At 45.0% G+C, this 26,371-nt stretch overlaps 1 protein-coding gene across 3 annotated transcripts in view; it reads right to left on the reverse strand.

Moving 5' to 3' along the window:
• usp6nl (USP6 N-terminal like) overlaps window positions 1–26,371 on the reverse strand; it is an 86,027-nt gene that overhangs the window by 40,184 nt on the left and 19,472 nt on the right. Inside the window, exon 1 of one of the 3 annotated variants that reach the window (XM_069670986.1) lies at window positions 15,211–15,280. The exons of 1 other annotated variant lie outside the window; for it this stretch is intronic. In XM_069670986.1, coding sequence (XP_069527087.1) covers window positions 15,211–15,280 — 70 coding nt within the window. Of the gene's footprint in view, window positions 1–930; window positions 1,130–15,210; window positions 15,281–26,371 lie in introns of those variants that run through there. One more of the 3 variants, XM_069670987.1, reaches the window with a different exon arrangement.

The raw sequence follows: 26,371 nt of genomic DNA on the forward strand, positions 1-26,371 counted from the left end.
TATTGTCCGTTGAAAAGATGACAAATAAATGACCAATATGGTGCCAAAAAATTGCCTTGTCTTTCCTGACGATCATCCATGTTTTTGCCTGAAAGAAAAGCGCTGATTTTTTGAACAGTATTTGGTTTATCTGGCTATGACTCTGTTTAGCTAGGTGCTAATGGTAGCGTGCTAACTTATAGCACCCTCAAAAGAGATGAGGAGTTAATAAACCACTGATAAGACAACTGCATTTCACAGAACATCAGTATACGCATGCTAATGTTAGCATTGTAATATTAGAGCATTATATTTGGATGCAGGGTGTTAGCAGAGAAAATAAAAGTTCACTGTTTAGTGTCTCGTTACTCGTCTGCTGCTAAGTGTGTGACATCACTTGGTGTTTGTGTGAAGAGCGACACTGGACTGTGAAACGCAACATCTTATCTGTGCACAAATTAAGTTTAGCCTGTTAGCATTATAAGCTAAAAGTGTGGCTAAAGGCGGAGAGAAACTCGACAGTTTTACACAACATTTCCAACGGTTGGTGGCGTTACATATAAAGTCAGAGGATCTTCAAAGTTATCTGGATTCATCCTCACACCAACGTGAATGGTTGCACCAAATGTCCTTGAAATCCATCCAAGTATGATCTATCTATAGAGACAAACAGAAATGAAACCATGTCTTGGATCCAGTAGAAGCGTTTAAAAGCCATCACAGATATTTATGGAACTTTTGCACCAACATTTTTTACCTTTACAGGAATTCACAGACAGGTAGACTGAAAGTTAAACCCACCACATATTTAGAGCATGATTTTGGTCGTGTTTGCAGTTGCATGTTCCTCGCCAGCTACATGGCATAAAAACTACGGGACACTTTGCATTGAACAAAAGACGCTCTCACAAAGCAGATTATGCAGTAAACATAGAAGCAAACTTCTTTTACCTCTTTTAAAGACATCCAGCTGATCCTCCGAGCAAGTCAGAGCTTTAGTCCTCATCGGTCACACTTCAACCAACATCCAATACACAACCTGAACTACCTCATCCCATCGCTGTCACTCGCGCTACTCTGCTTCACACCGACTGACACGCGGAGAGGAACTCTGAGCGAGAGGCGAGAGAGAAGTGAGATCAGACGGCGAGTTCACAATGCTGCTGCTTGTTACTGTACACAGAGACAGACAGAAATGTGACTGCAGGAGCAAGTCAGTCCCACACTCAACATTCCCCACCCAAACACAACAACACAACAACAGGCTCTGTGAGACACATCAGAGGGAGCGGACAGAGGGCGCGACTGTTTCAAGGAGGATTCTCCAAATGTCACCAATCTGATCCCAAGAAAGGAAGAAACTCCCGACCTCCTGTTTGAGGTCCAAAAGCACAAACTGTCACACTTAAGATCCACAAAAATATTACTTTTAATTGGGACAAACTTTTTGTGCAAAGTGCATCTTTAAAATGCAACAGATCGACTTCATCGAGGCTTCAGAAAACCAAATTTGAGGAATTCTGGGTAAAGTGGAAATCATGTATTTCCCCATAACGCCCTTTTCTTTTCATACACCTGTCTGTGTCTCTTGTTTCTTCCTTTATTGAACGGAAAAACACGCCCAAAACAAACGATTGGCTCAGAAGCAACGTGATTATTTATGTAACACATTTAGCAATGGAACCGTTTCCCAACCGTCCTCTTGGAAAACTTCTGAGTCGTACGAGTGAAAGTTTGCGAGAGAGAGGGGGCAGGAGACGACAGTCGGATGATGAATTGTTTCCATTAAAACTTCATTATGAAACGGACCGTGCCGGGTCTTGTGATGTGGCGTATCAGAGGGGAGAGCGAGGGCGGGGCTGAGGAAGCCGAAACGAGCAACAGGCCGAAGAAAAAAGAAAAAGTCCTCTTGTCATCTCAGAACAGGAAATATCTCTTGTGTTTGGCGGATGGGACTAAAGTGCTGTTATCACTTGTGAAGCTCCAGGGTCACAGGGGGGAGGGAGGCAGGGCGGGGGTGTACTGCCTTCAGACTGCAGCTCCATTTTCTGGAAGTCCACTTAATCCTCGTCTCTATTTGTGCTTCACTTCCTTCAGAAGTGACCCTGGTGCAGCGCCGACGTTCAGTCAGAGCAGAGGCTCTCATCTCCGGGGATCTTTTATCTCCTCGCTCTTTTTTTTGTTGTGTGGAGAACTTCATTTTTAAAAAGCACTGACTCTCTGTCCACAGTTAAAATGACAACTCATAACTCTGGCTAATTAACGCTAATTCTGCAAGTCACTTGACAAAAGGCCAAACGGAATCTCTTTAAGCCCCTTTCACACATGCACTGCACTCCTGAAGTGTCCCCACATTGTCCGGGTGAGCCGCCGAACACCCGAATTTTTAACTTTTTCCTGCCAGCCTCCGAAGCAACATGTCGGGGAGAGCCGATGTGTGAACGTGGCCAGCGAGTGGGCGGGGTGATGACGTTTATATCACGTGAAACCAGAAGAGCGACACATAACAGGATGATTAAAAACATCTGAGGTTGAAGAAGGAAAGATGTCTGCAGACAGGAGAGATGAAGGAGCTTCTGGCTGTGAGAACGGAGAAATCGTTCGCTTATCACACCACGTCCATGCCTCCCAGTTCCCGTCTGACATGGAAACTCTCCCGCTGTGAGGGACACGTGTGAAAGGGCGACTCTGGACAACGTCAGGACCGCGTGTGTGAAAAGCAGCTGTAGTTAGCTTCCTCGTGTTTGGGCTGTCTCCAAGCTGGTATTTGTATTTTGCTAACAATGCTGTGTAGCAATTCTGTTAATCAAGGACACGACTATATACATTCACTCTGTCATGAAGCAGCTCTTTGAGAAAAGAAAGTTATTTAAAGTCCAGGACTCAGATGATTGACATGAACTACAAATACCAAAGGCAAACTACAAATGAATGAGAGTCTGTGAGGTCTGTTTGTAGCAACAAATCAATATAAATTTAAACACCAAATGGGAAAGAAAAACAACTCTGAAACGTGAACCCTTATCTACTTCCTGCCTTCAGTTGTGGATCTGAAATGAAACAGGCAGTTGAGTGAGTGTGTGGGCGTGCTGGCACCATCAGGCAAAACAAAAACTACCAACAGGCAGAAAAAAAAATCACCTCTGACCTCAATGTTCCTGTGAATAAATTATAAACACAAAGCAGAAGGCGACACGCTCAGAACGAGCAGATTGAGTTGATGTTTATGGATTTGTATTATCACTACTGTGTCGGCAGCGTTGCCAAGACAAATTCCCCGACAGGGACGATAAAAGAGATCGTATTGTGTCGTTTTCATGTCGATCTAAAGAATGAACGAGGAGAAAGCAGCGAGCAGAAACGGAGGGACAGAGCGGAGTGATATTAGAGGAGAGACGAGCAGAGCGATGAGACACACAATCCCACCAGGCAAATATTAATCAATATCAGAGTGTCTGTCAGTGGGCGAAACAGCAGCATGGAAGATAATTAGATGCAGGCAGATTGTTCAAAGATGAGAGAGCTAAACACAGGTACATGGAGTCGTCCCAGGAGAGGAGGCGTCCGCCGAACCTTCTCTCTGTTTTTGACACATTTTAAAACTCCTTTTATAAGCTCATGCTTCAGAATAAGTCGCTTATTCTCTCCAGCAGCTGGAAGATGGATGCAGCTCTGACAGAAACATGCAGAGAAAGTGAAAAAAAGTCGCTCTTCCTCAAAAGTCTAACTTCCTCCCTGTTTAAGGTCACAGCCTGATGTTATTTCCTCGTTTCTCTGGCGTTAAAACAACACGCGCCCGCATAACTCTGTTATTAAACCAGAGCTGAACTCCTGTAATGCACGCAGCTCGAATTCAACCCCTCAATAAACCCGTCAGAATAAAAGACGGAGGCAGATTTAAAGCTGCGCTCCCTCCTAGTCGACCTAATTAGCTGCCATCTCTCACTGAGCATGTGCAGGAGATGAATGGAGGAAGAGATGCCTCTGTGGTTGGAAGGATTCACGCTGCACATCTGAATGATATCCTGATTGTGAACAGGAAACAGGAAGTGAAAGTGAAGCTGGATTTGCAGGTTCAAATTCAAGACGCACAGCAGAAACAATGTGCTCTGTTTCAGCCTAAAGCACGCATGCACAGACAACACAGTCGGATCAAACTGATGGGGCTTAAAAAGCTGAAAGTGCTGCCAACATCACGACCGTCACCAGTTTGTCATTAACAAGAGCGGACACGTCAGAGCGAGAGGAAACAGAAAACAAGCGTTCACACGCTCTCACCACTCAGATCTCATTCATGTGTTTGGAGGCTCGTGCTGATTCTCTTTGATTGACGCTGCCAAGCGTCATCTTGGTTTGTCCTTTAACGTAACACATTTTATCGTGTTCAGCTGCAGCTGAGGGGTGTTTGTTTAACTGGAGTATTCTTAGAGGCAGAGCAGGAACCTCACGACTCTAATGAAGGAGAAACACAGATTAAAGAGCCGGGATTCATTTCTTCCTGGAAGCTAATCGGCCGTATAGCTGGGCTAAACATTAATGCTATCACTTCTCACCTTCAGTTAAAGTCATTACAATGCTGAGGTTGGATAAGTCTCAAAACTGACGTCAGAGTTTTAATAAATGATTCAGGCTTTGGGCACCGTTTCAAGGCTCGTACTCGTGTGCAGCGTGTGAAATATAACCGGCTTTTAAGCTAACACGTCTCGGTGAATGCTGCTGTCTGACTTTGATATGAAACATTAAGTGATTTGGAAGCAGTTTGGCATAACTGACAATAATAAATCACAGATGTAGACTCTTTTATACTCGAGCTATAGATTCAGCAAACAGAAATGGCACTTTTCTTTTGCCTTATTGAATTAAACGGTCGCTACGTTAGCTAGTGATGTCGGGGCTCCACTCTGCTGACATGAGTTTCTGGTTGGATGATCAACCAGATGGTTAGTCTGCGACAGGTGCTTTTATTTGATCATTAATTCCAACATGAGCAAAAAAGCAGATCCACCTTTCCGGTCCTGCTGGTTTTCTCGTGTTTTCTCTGATTGAAACTTCGATGTAGATTCTAACTACGCCACAAACTGCAGATACGTTTAGTTTTCTCTGCAGCGTTTGCAGCTCCAGTCAGCGAGGAGCCTCCATCACAGCAGCTCAGATTGAATACATCAGCTTAACGTCAGTAATGATGTTTGAGGGCTGCAGAGAGCCGTCTGATGCATAATTTAACAAGACGAGGTGTGAGGCAGCAAACAGGGATCAATACGTTTCACTGAATCTGACGTGAGCAGAGAAAATATGAAGCGAGCGCAGATGTTCACATGAAGCTGCAGCCGCGGGAGGAACAGGAGCGTTTTTCTGAGATTACACTCCTCCCTGTTCTGTAAAGGCCGACAGCAGCGCTTTGAAAGGAACCGCAGCTTTAACCTTTAGGGGAGGACAGACGGCCAATTAGGCGGCTGCGACGGTGTAGTTGTCAGCAGGCGGCTTCAGCCAAACACCCGCTGGGCCGGACTGTCTGCCGCTCTCTGCTTCGCTAACCAGCGTGCGGTTTCTCCTTCCACACATAAATAAACACACAAAATGTCTACAGATGGTTCACAAGTCGGAACGCACAACAACACAAGAAGAATATCCCGTCCGGAGCTTCTGTCGCAGCGTCTGAACGTGTGAAGACGAGACGGGGCGAAGAATCAGGGCTGCTGAATTATGCAGGGAGACGGGGAGCTGCCGGTCGTGCTGACCAGGAGAAGAAGACTGCAGTTTGGCAGCCGTGCTGTCTCACTTTAGATGTGTTATAAATCCGGACCGCTCTGCTCCTCCTGTCCTCACAAAACTCTGTGTTTCAAAAAGAGAGTGAGTTAGAAGAGCAGCAGAGGGGCGAGTCTGCGGGGAGGTAATGGAACTTGAATGCACCATTTTGCAGCAGTTCAGTCAGACAGTTCCTCCGTACGAAGTCTGATCTTAATGTTTGTGGCAGATAAACGACCCAACGTCAACCTCACAGGGGAAGTTTGCAGATTTCCAACCTCCGTCTGTCTATCAGGGTCAGGTTCATGATGTGAGAGATGCCAAAGTTACCATATCATCTCTGGGGCAAAGCTTCACAACGTGTTGTTCTTCCAGCACCAGAGCCGTGACTGGTGTCCTGGAAGAACTACAGACTATGTTAGCTTATATTTCTAGCCTCCGCGTTGGCTTAAACCGCAACTAGCTTAAAACACAAATACGCTACAAACAGAGAATAGTGCATCCTGAAATATGACTTCAAAGGATGATTCAAGCCAGCGTAAACGGCTGCAGAAGGCAGCTGCTTGCACGCAATGCATCCTGGTACATGTAGGCAATTCCAGAACCGCTACACAAGCAGGAGAACTCAGCTTTTGTCGCCCGTATATTGACGTTGATGGATGCTGTAACCCCCTACAAATATACTTACAGCCCCCTTTGACCAGGACTGCAACTGACGAGTGTTTATATTGTTGATTAATCATTGATTATCTTTACAAATTTAATCCACAAAATGGTGAAAAATGTAATCCAGTGTCTCCCAGTTGTCTTGTTTGTTCCACAACTCAAAGACAGAGGTGGAAAGAAACCTGAAAATATTCACATTAAAGATTCTAACGACTCTAAAGGGTTAATTGATGATCAAAAAACAGTCTAATCACGTAATCTTTGCAGTCCTACATTCGCCCCCTCGTCCTCTCAGACTGTCCCAAATCCAACGCTGCGACTGCTACATCAAAAAGCATCCGAGCGTTTTGGGGTCGGCTGTTTTTTCCTCTTTCCACGGGGACTCCTTGTTTTTGTTTGTGTCGTTTTCTTTCACTTCAGGGCTGAAATTTAAAGAGGCTGCAGCTGAAATCGTTAACGATGGCTGCGATAGTGTTCGGGGTACAAAGTCAGGAGGTTTGTCAGCCGGAGATAATCCCTAAATTAGACTGAAACGCAGGTTTTCTTTGTCCTCTATGAGGAACTCAAACAAAACACAGACGCACACGAGGTGAATTCCTAACTTATAATGAGGTCTCAGGGCGGCTCGGCTCCGGTGAGAGCGGGACGGAAAGCTTCAAATGAGGGCCGAGGTCGAGGCCTCGGGGCTGCTGCAGGCTCTGAAGCTGACACACAAGTCAATATGTTGACGGGTTTTATTTTAACTAACAAAATAAGAGGAGAGAGACGCTTTATTTCAGCTCACGGAGGAGCGGTGGATTTGAACCACAAACCTTCTGCTGAAAAGCCCAAAGAGAGCCCAGAGATTCCCCTGGAGAGACCTCAGCCCATAATGAATTCATCCACCAATATTGTTTGGGAGAGTTAATGGAGCGCATTAGGAAGCACTTACAATCTCTGTCACACTGAAGGCGGAGAGCTCCCATGAAAGGAACAGGCCTAACCGATGGAAGGCTTCTGTTTCCTGTGGGAGGACGCTTTGACATGTGGACAGGAGGCCGCAACAGCGAACCACCAACCCTGCAATCAGAGGACGATCCCTCTCCGCTCGGCTGCAGGCGCTCAAACACCTTTAAAAAGAAACCCTCCAAAGAGAGGCCGGATCAATCTGCAGAGGTCTTTATGTTTTTGGTGACTTCCTGGCTCTTCAGGGCTCTCACAGGCAGCTGAAGAGTTCCCAGGGTGATTTATTACAGAGCTGGAATGCTTAGGTGAATAACTGATGAGATTAATGAACTGAAAATAGCAACTGTATTTCTTTAAGACAGCGGAGGCGTCACTCGACCGACCGAACCCTCCGACCACCTGAAGCAGAGCCAGATCTCGATTCCTCAACATCAGTGCCTTTTCTGCAAAGTGTCAAAGTGTTGAGGCGACACAATGCGTCATCCATCCATCCATTATCTACACCGCTTATCCTGATCCCAGCTGTCTCTGGGCGAGAGGCGTGGTTACCCCCTGGACTTTATCGCCAGTCAATCAAAGAGCTGACGCACAGAGGCAGACAACCTTTTGATGCTCACACCTACGGGCACCAATGAACCTAACGAGCATGTGTTTGGACTGTGGGAGGAAGCCGGAGTACCCGGAGGGAACCCAGGCATGCACAGGGAGAACATGCAGACACAGGAAGGCCCTTTGATCGGACCCAACCTTGTAGCGGCGAGGCTACAGCGCTAACCACTGCACCACCGTGCAGCCCACAAAGCTTCATGTTGATGGAACATATGGACGCCCTTTTGGTCGCGCTCTCGCACCTTGTTGATGTTCCTTCTCGTCCTCTCACAACCAATATGAACGAGAAAAAAAGGAACAAATCAGAACCATTAGCATCATTGTGAAGCGTACTGTTGTAATGTTTGGAACCCAGGCTAGCAAACGAACGTCTCCCAGCCTCAGAGCTTTCAAACAAACCTTTTACTTTCACTCATTTACTTGTGGACGATCTTGATAAAGCCTTATCCTTTAATCTCACGTTCCTGTGCTTCTATGCTGCGCATCTGAGCGTGAGCAGACTGAAATGTTGGCGTTTGTTCTCTCACACACATGCTGACATATTTCTCACTCAGCTCCAGAGCTCCACCCTCATCACAGGACTCAAAAGAAGCAACATCTGCTCGCACCCTGCACCTCGCACCTCAGCACCTTCCAGCCTGCACGGCGCTGCAGTGAGAGTGTGAATTTATGTATGTGTGTGTGTGTGTGTGTGCGCTGTATCTGTCGGGGGCCATCTCTAAATCTGGCTGCATTGATCGGCGCTGAGAGAAGAGCCAAGGTGAATTCCTCTGCAGGCTGATGGACGCAGATAAAGTCGACAGCCAAATGGAAAGTGCGAATCGTTTCCCCGACAGTCGATAAAGCCGCTGAAATCTCTGAAAGTCTCTCTGTTTAAGTGTCTGTGCCTTTAGAGCTGATTACACACACTTACCTGCCTCACAATAACTTCCACACACCTGTCATCAGGACTTACACACACTCACAGCGGTGAGCAGCAGCGAGACGACAGGCTGCAGTCCGGGGCCGGCCGTGTTAAAGGTTCCACTTGTAGCTTTTTGAAAATCAATAAACCTTTACGACATTCAGCAGCATTAGAGCGGCTGCTGTTAACAAACAGGAGCAGAGCCAGCGGGACGCAGCAGCCACATTATATGGGACTTTTTTTAACCTGCTCTCAGGCTGTGCTAAACTCACTGCTGTCAAACACCTGATTCACTTCGTATCTGTGGCCTGAGGACAGCTTGTTCTTCATGTTAAACTCTCTGGAGCTTCTCATGTGCTGTGTGAGTGATGGGAATGACTCATGTTGTTATCCTGAAGCTTTTGGACATGCATCTGAGTTTAAGACCAAGACATATATATTCAGGGAGAGGGTTATATATATTTCATTATGGCCATGCATGATCTTTTCCTGAGTGACGGCCCCTGACTCAGTGCTGCTCCTTCTTTTCTTTGCAGGTAGAGATGGGCGGAGCTAGTCCCCCTGATGTCTTGCCCCTGGGCAGGCTGGGCCCCTGTATCTAAGCTAGCTTCTCAGCCTCATTCTCTCTCTCTCTGCCATCATCATACCTTTTGGTTTGTTGTCTTTGTTTTGCCTTAACACGACACATACATTCATCACTGCAACTCCCACCGGTCAGCCCAACACACTGTACGGTCTGTATGTGACTGACTGACTGAGTGACGGTACTTTCAGAGCTGTAGAGAGAGAGAGTTGCTACATCACAATGGCAGATCATGGAGCATATTGGACCTCCACTGACGCGACTCTCTGTCTGTACGGCTCTGGATACTTTGTTCAGGGAGCAGGCGGGGCTGCTCCTCCGCTGTCCTCACCTACATCCGCAGCGCACCAGCTTTCAAACACGTCGTCATCGGCCTCATAAGGACAGCACCTCCGCTTCACTCATCTCCTTTTAAAGGTTTTTCACGCTGTGAGCGGATATCCAACTTTTCGTGGATAATACAACTCAACACCGAGGTTATTTTGCTGCCTACAGCTGCAGACTTTGTGACTGCACAGCGACTCTCTGTCTGTACGGCTCTGGATACTTTGTTCGGGGAGTAGGCTTGTAACACATTGCCAACAAAAGCGCACATTGACCTGATTCGGAGGTTTTGACCTCGTCTTGTTAAATTATTTTAACACTGTGTGGTCTCCATTCTTGTCCAGCTCACTGAGCCTCAGCTGTGACACCTGACTTTAAATAAGTGGTTTTAGGTGCCAAAGCTGAACATGAGGGAAAACATTTTAAACCATGTTCAATATTCAAACTTATGCTTTGATATAAAATGCGATTCAGGGGCGCTGTTTAGCTCAGTTGGTAGAGCAGGCGCCCCATGTACAGAGGCTACAGTCCTCGTCGCACTGATCGCAGGTTCGACTCCCGGTCTGCCGATCATTTGGTGCATGTCATCCCCCACTCTCTCCTCCCAACATTTCCTGTCTATCTTCAGCTGTCCTATAAATAAAGCCAAAAAGCCAAAAAAAAAAATCTTTAAAATGCGATTCAAGCCGCTGTTTAAAAGTTTGAAGGTTGGTTTAAAAGAAATAAATAAATCAATGACCGTGTCACAGAAAAGTCTTTCAAGCTGTCACTCAAATACTCTGAAAAACATAACTTTCGCATCATGGCTCTTTTATTTTGAAAGACACCAGTGTGTTCTGGTAGAGACTGGAGGCTCTGACAAAGGTCTGGGCAATCAATCAAATTCTCTGTTCAACAACAGTTTTGCTTTCCAACAATTATGAACACAAATTAATTGGAATAAAACTCTTATTGTGCTGGATTCTGTTTTATAATCATGTTTTCTTTTTATCTTGTGTCATAAATTCAGTCCAACATTCCCTTTAAAACTTTCCTCCATCCACATTAAATCACTGATGTGTGTTTTATCTACTGTCCGAATCCAGCATCCCTCAGGCTGCATGAAGACCCACCCTGGAGACACGAGCAGATTAAGAGCAGAGGTGTTGAGGTGTTGCTCTGATGCTTTGGGAACTTTGTTGTCAAGCTCATAAAAGTCAGTAAAACTTACGCCCCCCAGGGAAACGAAGCACCCTCATAAAAGCACAAACAGAACCATCCTCGCCGCGCGTCCCCCCGGCAGCTTTCCACTTGTAGCCAGTAACAAATAAAGGAAGCCAATTGAATGTGTTGATGTTATTTAAATGGTCCAATAACACCGTGCATGAGAAAAGCAGTGTGATAGATTTGTCATTGCTGCAGAAAACACTCAATCATGGCCAACTCAGTCACAGCACTGATGATTTCATTTCCACATCTCCGATTAAAAACCCGGCGTATGAGGCAGCAGAGTCTGCGACACCTCTGGGCTGAATCCATTAAAATGACTGAGTCGTCTGCGTATCGGTTCAGAGGTTAAACTGTTATTAAGCTGCCACATTAAACTTCTCCGATCGCTGGCCCCCCGGCGCGAATTAAAGACATATCTGACCTTGTCCTCTGCCTGCAATAATAATCATTCCTCTGTCTGCAGAACAGAACGCCCGCTCGCCTGACTCCATCTTTTATTTACCAGCAATTATTCAAGAAAAAAGCGATTCCTGCCCAAAATATTGACTTCCCAATGGAATGCAAACTGCAACGCACACTTAGATGGCTTAATTTGTCCTCCGCGAGTGCTCTGGTGGGGTTAGCTGATAAATTGAAGCTGTTATCAAAGCCAGCTGGCTGCAGACAACACATTTTCTACCTGAATAGAAGCCTTTAAAAGGGGAATCCACCTGGATTTGAAAGCAGGGGAAGTAAATTCAGCTTTTCGATCAGGCTTCTGTCATATAAACGCTTCTATTCAAAGGGCAGCAGATGTTGCTCTGAAAGTACGATAAAATGTATCAGTTAAAAGATCCTCTCCACTTAAATATATGTTTATGTTGCTATAAATGTTTGCCCTTAAGTAAACTCCCTTCAATATATGCAACGTTTGTAACAAGAGACGTGTTTATACATTTTTCTACTAAAAGAAAAGACCTAAAATCTGACATCAAATGAAGCTCTGGCGACGTACGTAACAAATTCAAAGACAGTGTGTGTTCATGTTAGTGCTGTCAAACTTGGACAAAAATGACGTTCGATTATTCCTTAAAAAACCCACAAATGTTCGAACTATTCGAATATCTATTTTTGCACAATATGTCCACAAGAGGACATACCAACACAACGAGAGACAAACTTACCTGCAAAGATATATTGATTTAAACAGAAACGTGCCTTTTCAAAAATCCTACACCTTGCAAAATAAATTAAGTCATTAGGTTACGGTAAAACGGACATTCAGCGTTCCAAGCGAACTGTGCTGTGAGGTAAATTTATTCAAACATAGCCTTAAATCAACATACTTACACCTGTTCTCCGACATCATTACCCCACACCACACGGTTGTTGTTTTAGCTCGTTTCAGCGAAACTAAAGTTAATTATTAATGTATCATAGTGACGTTGTGATGCATTCGAGGATGCTCCGTAACCAAGAGTTGCGCGTGAGGACGTACGAGAACTTGCGAGCTTGCAAACACCCGCGGTAGTGCTGATTTTTTTGTCACAACGAATATTAATTTTAATATCCGAATATCCGTTTTTTATTACAATTCGATTATATATTTGAATTTTGAACATTCGTTGACAGCCTTAGTTCATGTACGTAAAAACACTGACAAAGAAGCCTGAAACATCCAGTGCAGACAAGAACAGAGTTAGCTTTAGCATTTCCTACAAACGTGGCAGAGTTCGCAGAGATGAAAACCTGGAGCGTCCTTCCGAGATCTACCAACAATACTCGTTTCACAACCACTAAAGCTGCTGAGTGCCAATTACAAGCTAACAAACAACACAAACAAAGATGCTAACGATATTCTTTGAGTTGCCAGATTTTGGTGCCCAACAGATTCCTTTTTATTTGGGAAAACCATGCTAAACTTAATATCTGTAATAGCACAGTATTTCTTTATGCCTATACTTTAGATAGAGCCTGACCGGTATATAGGTTGGTTCTCCAGGTGAGACAGAGAAAACAAAAACATAATCCAACCCAAAAAGCACAGCTGTAAAAATCCTGTGAAGTTTCTCAAGAAGATTATCATAAATTATCATCAATGTCCTAATTACAAGACATTTTAGGAGAAATCTACAAGAAGCACCAATTTACCTGCCCATCAACCCCTCGTTAAATTTATGCAAATCGCCCCCTCAGGAAATACAGAGGCTCCGTTTTTTATTTGAAAAGCAGCGAAGCGAGAAGTCAACAAGCTGCGAGTTTCCTCCTCCTGCAGGGGAAAGAAAGCTCTGAGAAACTTGTGGCACCGACAATAAAAAACAGCGCTTGTTTCGCAACAGAAGACATGAATCGAGGCTATCGCACAATCATAGGAGGGGAGACAAGATGGGGTCAGGGGTCACAGTGTTCTATTACCCCGGGCACCTTGCTTCATTATTCAGAGGACACCAGAGAAATGCAGCTGCAGGAGACGCACACATATACACTCAAGTCCCACAGCAGCAGGGCTATTACAGTAGCAGCTCCAGGGGGAACGTCCCTGCCATTCAGACAAACGCCACACGGACAGCACAAGATGTTTAACCTCATTGAGAATGACAATGAGCACATCATAATTCACCTCATCTTTAAATAAGACAATTTCCTGCAGAAAAAATGCCAAATATTCAAGTGTTGCAAGCAACTTTAGCCCCAGACCCCTTGGCTTTTTCCAAAAGAGGACTTGTGTCAATGGATTAAAGTTGCACAGGATGTTCTAGAAGAAAGATTGAAGTGGTCTGAATTTGCCAAGTGGTTATTGCTGCAACTAAAAACTCTGCATTGACGCTGCTCTATCTGCAGCATTGTTGCTGCAAAATGAGAACCAGTTTTCTTATCGTAAGCAGTTTACCGTGTTGTGCATATCAACTTCGTATCCTCTTTCCAGAAGCCTGAAGTTCTTATCCTGGTTTTGACAAACCTGGAGGTGCTACCTTGAGTACTCGATAGATACCAGCAAAACTGTGGCATGTCAAAAGGTTTCTGAACAGTCTTTGTTGGTGCAGATTTGTTGGTGTCTGAGATTTTAAAGAATCAAGACAGGTGATCAGATACTACACCTCGATACTGTCATGATCGTGTAGACGTGGATATGACTAATGAGGCTTCACGTTTCATGTCAAAACCATGTGTCGAATAAGATGCAAGGCTCACTACTGAGCATGCCAACACACTGATTGGATGACAGCAAGTAGGGTGACAGTTTGCCCTACTAATACCCCATTTGATATGCACAACTTCATTGCGGTCTTTCTATATTTGCAACAAAAATCCCAATGTGACAAACGTGCACACCTGTAGCAGCACAGACAGATCATGTTCCTGTTGAGTGTACCTTTGTATGTGTGACAGCTCAGACTCTGGAAATGTAACTTTACGAGAAGGACAATCCGACCCTGCAGCAGGTTTTAACTTCCCCCTAAAGCGCTCTTTTTCATTCATCGCACTTCCGTCATCGACTTCAACACCGTAAATGCCTTCGAGACAAGCCTGTCCTTAAGGGCGAGCTGTAATCCCCACTTGTAAAATTCATTGAAATCTTGTCCCTCTCTTTGGCAGGCAGGAGGTTTCTCAGAGTAGAGCCAATCAGAACAAGAGCAGAAACCCGTTTGTCTTTGATAAGTCAGCTGCAAGCGTTCTGAATTTCCAAGAACACTTGGACTAGCAAAGTGGAAAAGCCTTGGATTCAGAATTTGGACCATCGAGGGACACTAACCCTCTCTGTCGTAGTCCACATTAAACTCGTTGTTCAACAGCTCTCAATGGTTGGATGACTCTTTGTACACTCTGAAACCATTGGGAGCAAACCTTAGAAGTATCTTGTTCCAAAGACCAGTCTAACAAACATGAATTTGAAACCAATCCCAGAGCGGACAAGCCTTGGAAGCTAGATCGAGATCAAGAGACCTCTCCGCTGAAACCTAGGTTGAAATAATGAAGATGTTACAGGTTGTTCGACAGCTCTTGACCGTGAGGTGAGGCAGATGAGAGATTGTTTCAGGGGAACACGGCACAACAGGCCAATAACCAGTTTTAATAAAGGGCTTGTTTGCTCCTTATATTGGTCGACTGCAATCATTGACAAGGCTCGTTATTCCTTTCAGCTTCAGCCCTGTCCTCACACTGAGTTTTTGATACTTCCAGTTGATTCCCTCTGCTGTATCTAACTTTACACAGAAATACAAGGCTCATGACAAGAATTAATTCAATGTTCGGTCCGTGCACAAACCTCCAAATCTGGTCGCTGCCCTGCGTCTGGATGGCGACACCAGCTCTTTGACGATCTGTAGAACCTGCATTCTCACAGGGAGGCAGTCGGACGTGCCACAGGGCAGGGGCTGCCCATTCTTGCCCTCTCACCTCCGACAACCTCATCCCTCCCTGGATCCGTCTTCGAGAGTCATCCCGCTAATCCACATCGTGACTCCCGGCTCCTTGGGATCTTGATTTCGGCATCCCAAAAGAGAGGCGAGGAACCACGTTTCTGCTCCGGGTGGTGTCGTTTAAGAGCTCTCCGCCTCTTCAAGAGTTCAAAACAGCCTTTTCTTTGAATCTTCCTCTACTCCTTTATCTTTTTGATGCTCTCTCAGCAAACTCTCCGGCTCTCAAACGTCCTCAGATACTCTTTGTCAGTATTTCTCAAAACAGCTGGTCTCCAGGCATCACATACTCACACACTACCTGATAACCTGCTTCAAATGCCGCCTCCGGTCCAGCCTATAAATCACAACTCAACCACTGGCAGCTGCTAAAAGTGGCGGAGGTTGTTTGCTGGCAGTGCCGACTCTCTGCAAACTGAATGTGTTCATCTGGCGTGTGATGTTTGGGTTGAGTCGCTCAGCTGGAGTGCTCTCACACACTCTCCGTTTGGCGGAGAGGAGAAGCAGAACAGAGCTTTTCTTCTTCTTCTGTGGCTCCAGCCGACAAACACCTGGCCGTTGTCGATCAATACTTGCACAGGAGACCGGTGATGATGCTTCTCAACTGTCAAACTCTCTCACATCCCTTTCTGACCCTCGTTTCCCCTCCCATCCATCTCTTTCTTTCTCGTCGCCCTCTCCTCCCACAGTCCTGCAAACGCTGTCTGCCTCGCTCGCTGTCCTCTCTTCACATCCTTTAAATTCTTATTAATGAGCGCTTCTACTCACTCGCTCACAGCATCTCCTTCCTCTCTCCGCTTTCCTGCACTCCTCCTCCCTCCTCTCCCTCCTCTCCCCTTCTCATTGTGTCGCTTTCTGTCTCGGTCACCCACCCCCTTTTTTTCTCATGTACATTTACTGTCAAGCCGAGAACACCAGCAGAATGTAATGGGGTAATGCACGGAGGGAGGTGTGTGTGTGTGTGTCTCAGTGCTGATTTGTACCTGGTAGCATCAGTAACGCTGCTGCCTTTAGGTTACGCCCTCTCACATTTTCAACTTATTACTGTCATAACCTTCACTCCCTCAGCGTGTCTGTTAACAGGATGAAGGTGTTTTTAATTTCTGTGCAAGACAGAAACAATAAAGAAAATTCAGGTCAAAAGCTGGTCGCATCACTTACTCTTGGGAGGGAGACGGGAGTCGGTTACTCCCGACACCGGAGGCAGGCACTATCTTACTTCATCTGGAGATCATTAGCTGATATTTTTATGAACAGTGTCAGTAAGAAGGTTTACTTAATGTTGTTGATGGTTAAAATCTGAAGACTTGTTTAAGTTTGTCCGACCAACGGAGAGATGGCTGTTTGGTCGACTTATCAGACGCTAGCAAAGCAGAAAGTCAGATAGGTTAGACCACCGTGTTTAACCGTACATCTTTAAATCTTACAGTTACGGCCGAAATCCCAAGAGGAATAAACAAGCTTGCCAATTTCACATACATTTGTCTCCATGGATGGTTATCGCCACCAGTTGCCCATCCCGAAGTGTCTGTTGTTAGCGCGACATCGTGGAGGAGTTCCTCAGGGATCAAGTCTAGGTCCTGCTATCTTTTCCCTGAACACAACACCATTTGGGGCTGCTTGAGGTCTGCTGCATGTTTCTTGCAAATTCGTACACAGATCTGCAAGCCTCTTCATTTTTATAATGTTATGTACGCAGAGCTGAGTGGCCTTTTCCAAAATCGGACACTTTCCGCACGGTGGCAACGTCTGTGTCGATCATCGACTCGCTTGTCCGTGACACCCATCTATCAAAGCAAAACACCCCTAATTATGCATCACTTTAAGCCTTAAATGAGTAGTAAAAATCCCCTCCTGCACAGTTGTCATTTCAGGAAACAACGGGGAAGATTTAAAAGCAATAATGACGGATAAGAGGGGGATTTGCTTTCAGCGAACCTGATTTAATTTGATGATATTCAATCTCTCTGTACAGCACACACATAACAATGTTTGGTGGCTCTCCACCTCTCTCGTTAGCTGCATCTCTCCTTCTTTCATCTCTCCATTTCTCGTCCGTCTCGTCTACTCTCCGTCCCCCGCCCATTATTACATCTCTAATCAGTCGACGTACAGCATCTCCACCCTGTAACTCCATCTAACCGCATCATGTTGCTGTTATGAATCCATTTATACCTCTCATTAGTGATGCATCCAACAATTACACTGAACATGACACAGCTTGTGTTACTGCGTCCTGACGTGATGGAGCTTTGTGAAAGAACATCCACATTTAATGTAGAAATAATCCGTTTTTAGAGGTTTTAACAGCACATATGACTCTAAGCAACACAGGCACTCATGAATATAAAAATAAGCGACTTTTGATGTTTTGTTATTTAAATGCTAATTTCAAGTCCCAGTTTGAGACAATGCTTCGGGGGGTTTTCTTCTTTTTACATCACATCAGATTTGTTATTCTGGTACTTGATATGAGCAATGATCGATAAAACAAAACACCTTAAAAACACAGTTTAAAGATGCCGATATATTATTCTTCACAAGTTCATTTTTATGATCAAAGATTGTAGAATCTTAATTGCTTTTATTAAGCTAATTGTGATGTTTTTTATTTGTTGTTTTCCTTTGATGTGCTTCTGTTATTGACTCGATCGCCCCTCGCTGATCTATCAACCACAAATAAAGGTTGATGACATTGATGGCAAATAATGTAATAAACCTTTCACAGCCAACGAATAATCCTAATTAATGTCTCTATCGCTCCTTCCTCTCCTTCTCTTGTTTCAAACCCAAACTCGATTTCCCAGCAGCCCCGGCGGTGAGTAATGTTCGCCTGCAGTGCATCTGTGTTCGACCCGGTCAGAAGATGAAGTGGCACATGAACGCACCTTCAAGGCACATGAACACACCGAGCCATTAGTCGAACACACACACACACCGATGACATCACACATACAGTACTTGTATGTACACGCACACACACGAGCTGCACACACTCAAGGACGGAGCAGCAGCCAGGTTCTTTGTTTAAGAAGTCACATTCTGTTCAGATAAACTGCCTCTTTCTCCTCTGATGACACACATGTTCTCTGTGTGTGTTAGCATGCATGTGTGTGCACATGATATGATGGCGATCCTCCAGCAGAGAGTGTAGAAGGTCCAATTAGTGCGTTATGTTACTGGACTGAGTCTGCAGCTGCTGTTGCTAAGCCTCAGACCCGCTGATGCTAGGCTGTGACCCCACCACATGGAGGGGAATAATTGGACATAATGGTGTCCAGTTTTAAGTGACTACAGCTATCTGATAATTTAGCCTTACAACTACAGGAGCTGCAGTCCAACACAGACCGAACCACCAACGTTACTGCTGTGAAAAGTCACACACAGATGCAGATACGTCCACATTTCTACAAGCGGATGCATTGGCGGCGAATGTAGGTCCCAAGTCTTTCGGCTTGGGGCTCCTTAAAGTTAAGGAACAGATGTTTTAAGGGCGCTAGTTTAGCTTAGCGGTTCAATTGCGTGTGGCATGTACAGACGCTTAATCCAGGCCCTGGGTTCGACTCTGACCCTTGGCCCTTTGCTGCACATCTTCCCCACTGCCTCTTCCCATATTTCCAACTTTAACTGAACAACTGAAAGACCCCCACTTCTTCTGGTGTTCACACTGCAAAGGCCTAGGCACTAAGCAAAGTGATTTGTGCAGACTTAAGTGTTCGTTGTTTGGTAGGTTGGCAAATAAAGCACCAAAAAAACTCCATTATTGTCATAAAACCACATCACGCTACAAAGTGCACCATCTTGGCTGTTGGTTTAGCCCAGCGGTTAAATCGGCGGCCCACATACTCGCCTATTGTCCCGGGTTTGACTCCCACCCTCGGCCCTTTGCCGCGTGTTATCCCTCATTCTGTCTTCCCGTTTCCGACACTGTCGATTGTCCTCCCGATAAATAAAGGCATAAAAAAAGGTCCACCATCTTGTTGTTGTTGCATGTTGTCCGCCTAACAGTTTACAACACTTCAGCTTCCTGTTGTTTCGACATTGTTTACCTTTTTTATAGCAACACCAAACAATTAATTGAGAAAATAATCAGCAGTTAAATCGACAATTAAAATGATTTTTTTACGTCTTTCATCTGCACGCTCTTTGTGTGAAACACACAATGCTTCTTGGTCTTGCTAAGAATCACTTCTTCCTCACCTCACAGGAATAAACTTTCCCAGGATCAATATGTAATCTTTGAGAACTTTTTCTTTTTGGTTTCTGCACTTCAGGAGGGATTATCAAAGCATTCTCACTTTGGAGGGGAAGAGTAAGTAAGGGAGAAACTGTGAGGGAACAGGAGAGAGGTGCAGAGAAATGAATCGACCTGATATCACTGTGGAGGAGTCGTGGGGAGGCAGGAGGATATTGATGGAGTCTCCTGCCAGTAGCACCCATAGGTCCTGTCATACAGGGGCCCTCTAACAAACACCGGATCAATAGGCCCTCCATGAGTTCCCCCTTTACACCCACCTGACTGAGAGGAGACGGATTCTGTACGTGAACGAGTCGCTGATGCATCGTCTCTTAAATCTACAGGCCTGATAAGAGCTCAGGCTGGTGGCAGCTCGCTTCACTCAAACTGGCAACCGAGGCGCCGTCGATGCTGCGATCGGGGATTCAATCTTTGGCGTCAAAGGAGAGGAGACAATGCACGCAGGCTGCAAAAACACATCTATGGAGGTATTCAGGGCTGCAGCTGGAGATTATTTTAGTCCTCTGATTAACATCTCAATAAATCAATGTCTATCAAAAGAGTCTTTAATTAGCTTGTTTTGTCTGACTAAAGGTCTTAGGCTTAATATGGTTTACATGCTGTCATATTACGACATTATGATGAATTTAAGAAGCTAAAACCAGAGAATATTTGGACGTTTTGCTTGAAAAATGGCTGAAACATCTCGTCAAATATCACAATGGTTGCCATGTATATTTTGCCTTGCTCTGATTGTTTGTAATTTGCTTTTTGAGGGATCCTAATTTGTTGATTTCCAGCAGGAACCAAAAGTCAAGATTTTTTGACGACAGTTGATAGTGTTAGAAACAGGGAAAGAGAGAGTAGGGGCGACATGCGGCAAAGGGCGAGTTTAACCTCGGGGCCGTCGCATCGAGGACTGCAGCCTTTGTTCATAGGATGCGCATTTAACCGCTGAGCTAAACTGGCGCCCCAAAGATTGAATTCTTAATACGTACCTTTAGTAATGTGTTCTGCATGTTTGTCTGCATGCATATGTGTAGTTACGTGGACATGTTGCCGGCTATAAGTAGGGACTGTAATTTAGCAAACACTCCGGTGGGTCATCTTAGAGGATAGGATCAAACTACGTGATCATTTGAGAACAGATTTGATCCTTAATCGCTCCTTTAAAGCTGCACGGCAACAGATTTTAGCCTTGTTGGACTGAAAACCAGTTTCTGTTTTTATATTCTTCAACAAGGGTTCAGTCTTTTATTCAGAAATAAATCTATTTTAGTGCACACTTGTTATTCCTGATACAAGTTTGTGGGGGATTTCTCTGGCCGCCTGCTTGGGAAATAGTGAGCTGTAACGGTTAAAATCCACTTCTGATGATCCCAATTGGTTTGAGAGAATACAGAGACGAGAGTGATAATAAATTAGCAAAGAAAGAGAATGTGAGAGGCGGTGAAACAAAAGCCAGAGCTTAGGAAGATTACATGTGAGAAAGAAGAGAGACGAGGGCTTTGAAAGGGAGACAAAAAGTGTCAGAAGAAGACTCGGATAGGAAACAGAGAAGCTTTTAAGTCCTTATTGTCGCCATTTGTCAGAATTAGGGAAGAACTGTCTCCAGTTATCACAACATGAGTGAATAGACGTCTTCTCTGCCTGCCAGGAAACACTTTGTGAATATTTACAACTCCTTTTTCCCACTTCAGCTTCCTCCACAGACAACCAGAACAGCGACTGCACAGTCGTCTCTCTGGCCTCGTCTGAACTTCTGTCGGTTTTTTGCTGTGCAAGAAAAGTGGCAACACCAATTTGACACAGCACTCCTCTCCATAATTCTCTCTGTGTGCTTCCTCTTCACTCTGTCTCTCTGAAGAGGTGTGTTTCAGGTTGGCGGCGGCAGGCGGAGGGACTCGCACACACAAATCACGGGGACATAACGGCGGTGTGAACACACACTGCTCTGTTGTCCTAATGGCAGTATTCTGTTGGAGGGGTGATTGAATTAGGCTGGGTGCTGATTGCTCGGCGCATTGATTAATGCTGCCTGCTGCGCTCCAGTGGGACTCAAGAGTCCTGCTGCTGAATGCCAATGAGAGACCACGCACGGGGACTGTACGAACACGAACACAACACATGAAAGCATGCGCAGGTCAGCTTTTAATTTAGCTAACAGCTAAACAAACTCAGTCCTAACTCGCAGGCGGGGATGGACCGATCGCCGGATACTTTTTCAGATTACTTTTCATTTGGCACCAACATCGGGTCCAAGTTTCCATTTGTCCAACTCTTAAATTTAATTTGGGACAAGACACCTTCAAAACTTACCAAGAAATTACAATCGAATTCACCGTTTCGTGAGATTAACGCTAATGTAGCACACAAGCTAACGCTGTCAAGCTTGAATCTTGCAGCAGTTAGCTTGCTAACATGAAACATGGCATATTAGCATCCACTAGTTATTTAAAATGCATGTTGAATTGATAACACCGTAATAATAGCAAACGTTTTGCTGTGTTTTTAAGCTAACATGCAAAAGCTAGCATGCTAACATACATCCTTTGCATTCTAATACCCCAGACTCAAGCTTGCCTACACTGTTGTTTTGATGCCAATGCTAACATTTTAAAGTTTACAATATAAAGGTCTTTTTTTCGTGGATATGTATGAACCAAAAACAACTGGTTAGCGGCTGCAGAATTTTTCAAAATGGCCGCCACAATAAAAAGCTACGAGCACTTCATCTATCTGAAATGTTCAGCCCTGCAAGCCCCATCCATGGACTTACTTTAGTTTGGGAAAATACCAACTTATCCAGGACTTTTGGAGAGATAAAATGACGTCCCTTGAACTGAATTTAGACCCAGGTCCCTGTGGGGGGAAAGCACAAAGTTCCTCCAAAGGTTCCTTGTCCCGGGGTAAAGTTCCTGCAGTGGAAACGTGGCTAAAGGTGCATTAATGCAGGTAGCTGGACAGACTCACAGCACAAACATAATAAAGTTATTATAGCCGCTGTTTTAGCATTACTTACACTTCCAATAGACATGTAGCAACATCATCCCACTGGAGACATGTTTCTGTCCAACCGATGAAAGAAGTCCAACAGCAGAGAGATCAGGTGTCACATACTGATCCAAAACAAACTGTTTTCTACTGTTTTCATCTGTCTTCTCTAAATCAGAAGTATCACATAAATCCAACGCTCTGTGGAGACGATAAAGCAGAGCTTTGAGTCAGCAAGTGTCTCTGGATGGAGCCACCGGAGGGGCAGAGGGGGGAGGTGGGATTCCCCAGAATGCCCTCCTCTCCCTGACTTTCTCACTCCCTTTCCTCCCTCCTTCCTCTCCCAGCCTGGCTCCGTGCCACAGCGAGCGAGGGAATGGGAACGGAGGGGAAAGAAAAACATTAGCTCCCTGCCTCACGCTTCCTGTTTGCCCTCCCCGTGTCATTTCCTGTTTGAAGTGTGCAGATTTTTGGACCAATCGGGCCGCAGCCAGGGTTCCAGTGTCCTTCATGGCTAGTTACATGACATTTTCCAACACCACCTGTGCTGCATTATTCACGTCATTGCCTCTGACCTTGCTTAAAACTTTACACCCAACTGTTCTCGATTGAACTTATTCACATGTGGGCGTAAACTACCTCCTCTTTTGAAGGAAGGACATCATTTTACACTCTCAATATCCTTCTTCCTTTAATTATCCTTCAAAAGTATCTTTTTCTTTTGAATTCCCAAACCTTTACTCCAGGGAAAGGCCCTCAAATACACAACAATGCATCGTGTATATAATAGACCGACTAGAAACGCCTCTCTGTGACAGTCCTGGCTGACTGTTGTGCGTTTCCTCGGCTTTGAACCACAATGGTTAACTTTAATTTGAAGCATTTTCATAAGTGGTTTTGAAACGGCCCATAAACTGCAAACCAGCATGTGTAAACACGAGTCACATGACTCATGAGCGCTCTCTCTTGTGGTTAGAGACACGTTCCGTTCTGTTCCCAGAGTCTTATTTGAATTGCACTTTTTCATCGTCTCCTTTTTCTGTCCTGTTCTTTGAGTTTTCCTCAGAATCGAGCGTGTCAGGATGGAGGGCGTCAGATGTGGACCGACTGCAAAGTCCTACGAGACCGATTTTTGATTTTAGGCCACATAAATAAATGTTATTGGATCTGGAGCGCCATGGTGACCACGTATGATTCCCATCATCTGACTCCCTCCTTTTCTGGTACGCTGGTGACTCTATCAAAGTCATTAAATGCTCCAAAAACAGACTTCAAGTCCCATGTGCTATGAGCATACGAGTTGTAAAAAGGCATCAATCCATGGTGGCATGCTGACCAAGTATAACTGATGCAATCAAATGTCAACATCCGTCTTTAAACACCCACAAAAACGCCCCAATATCTGATTAAAGCATGCCACACTCCTCTGAAGGAAGACAAACAAATGCTTTCCCCCGTCTGCTGTGAGGTCAAGTCCCACTAGTTTGTCAGTGGTTCTCAAAGTGGGGTCCATGCTGTATCATTACAAACTGCATGTCTACAGATGACGACCATTTGCGCCAATGAAACAAGCAACTTGTGTCCATTACTCCCGCCCACGTGAGCTTTGGACCAATCGGAACTGACATGATTGTGACACATCACGTCAATCTGTCATGAATGACTCAGCTCACTCAGGTCGCAGCGAAAGGTTCCTGCAGCTGTGCACCTTCTGAAAGCTTTTAAGATGAATCACTTGAAAAGTATAAATGCTCAAGTTGAGCCCACAAGCAGTTTGAATAAAGTGAGCCTCTGTTTTAAAGTGATATTAACATGATTCAAAATGAAATGTTTTTCTGTTTATCGCCATGAAACACGTCTGAAGTATTTATTTGATAAGTTTCAACAGCATATAGAGTGCAAATGATCGTAAGCATGTGCTTCATCGGTGTTACGATTATGAGGGGGTCCTTGGAAAATGTTCTCCCTGGCTGCAAAAAGTTTGAGAACCCCTGACATAAGTGAAGCTAAGTAGTTGAACCACTATCCCCGGACCTCCACCTTTTTTCCCCGAATACCTTCTATGGCAACTAGAGAGCACAGCTGAACTATAGCTTTGTCCCAATCCACGGGCTGCAGCCTTCGAAGGAGGCGGTCCACGGAGGATGCTCCATTCACAAACTGCGTAGACCGTTAAAGCCGAACTGAAAGGAGACGGACTAGTCTACCCTTGCGTCACCAAACGCCGCTCCTGTCGGGTAGCAACAGGTAGCTAGTGGGCTAAATAGCTAGCATAGCTAATGTCGAGTAAGTTAATCTATTCATTTAAAGATAATTTGTTGCAAGGATCCTTTCGTTTTCTTACATGTGTAACACTGGCTAAATGTTTAAATTTTAAAGTGTATTCCTCGGCCGTTCAAAAGTCTGCCATCTCGTTTGAATTGCTGCGCAATGCATCTTGGGATACGTTGGGCCGCGAAGGATGCACCCGATGGATCCTTCATGGCCTGGGAAACGGAGGACGCATTTGTCGGCCGCATCTGAAGGAGCCTTTGAATTGGGACAGCCTTCGATGGGCTTCTGTGACGCAATCGGCCTTCAAATACGTCCTTCGAAGGCTGCGGCCGCTGGATTGGGACACAGCTTATAACTGTGTATGGGTTATAAAAACCGTTGCAAAGACCTATACAGTTGTATTTTTGGTATGGACCGTCACCATGCTAGGTGCTAACCTTAGCATAGGCAGAAATTTGAGATTCAGAGTCTTGATGAAAGTGTTTTTTTTTAGCAAACAGACCTGGAATGAATCGGTTGCATCTTTTAAAATGTCCTTTATGGTAGTAAAGTTAATATCTAAGGGGTTAATACATTCAAATATGTCAGTGAGGGCTCTGGACAACTATTTCCTAAGAGTTCATAAACCAAACTATTCATCAATCAGTAGGGCATTAAATCAGACGAATCAATAATACAAATAACAGCAAGTTGCAGCCTTATTCATGGTGAGTAAACATGAAGTACTTTCAAATCAGTTTTGACTCTCAAACAATCAGAAAATAAACTAGCGAGTAAACGTTCTAGAGTTCAACCACAGACGAGCAGATCAGAGAGCCAATGAATCAGTCTGAGTCTGACTGTGACTCCACACGATGACTGACCTCTGACCTCTCCCAGGCCTGCCTGACCCCGCCTCACTGTAAACAGCGACACAAAGGTGGGAGATTCGATAGCTCCTGTAGAGGGAGCTCGGTAAACAATGTGTGTGTGTGTGTGTGTGTGTGTGTGTGTGTGTGTGTGTGTGTGTGTGTATGTGTGTTCTTTACAAGGCGACAGTTAAACAAACAGCCGGTACAGTAAAGCAGCACGGAGGATGGAGGAGGAGGAAGAGGAGGTTTGACGCACGCAGAGGAAGACAGCCGAAGATCTACGACTGCGGCACAGGCGTGGGAGTCGACGAATATTACCCACAATGCTCCATGCCCGCCCTCACCGTCTCAATCTCTCTCTCACACACACACACACACACACACACACGTGTTCATACATCACACAGTCGATCAGGTGTATCCCACTTGACATTGGTCGATAGGGTGTGCGTCGTTTGTCATGAGTTGACGGGCGGTGAGATGTTTGTCACTGGCCTCTGTGTGTGTGTGTGTGTGTGTGTGTGTGTGTGTGTGTGTGTGTGTGCGTGTGTGTGTGTGTGTGTGTGAGATCACTGGTTTACTGTAAGACAACTGCCTGTGGTCGCGTTGGGAGGTTGCATGTTAGTGATAACAGCAATGACATCATGCTTCCTT

This window comes from Semicossyphus pulcher, unplaced genomic scaffold (assembly GCF_022749685.1).
Source record: "Semicossyphus pulcher isolate SPU_LCO1_2020_fin unplaced genomic scaffold, fSemPul1.0.p SCAF_20, whole genome shotgun sequence".
NCBI lineage: Eukaryota > Metazoa > Chordata > Actinopteri > Labriformes > Labridae > Semicossyphus > Semicossyphus pulcher.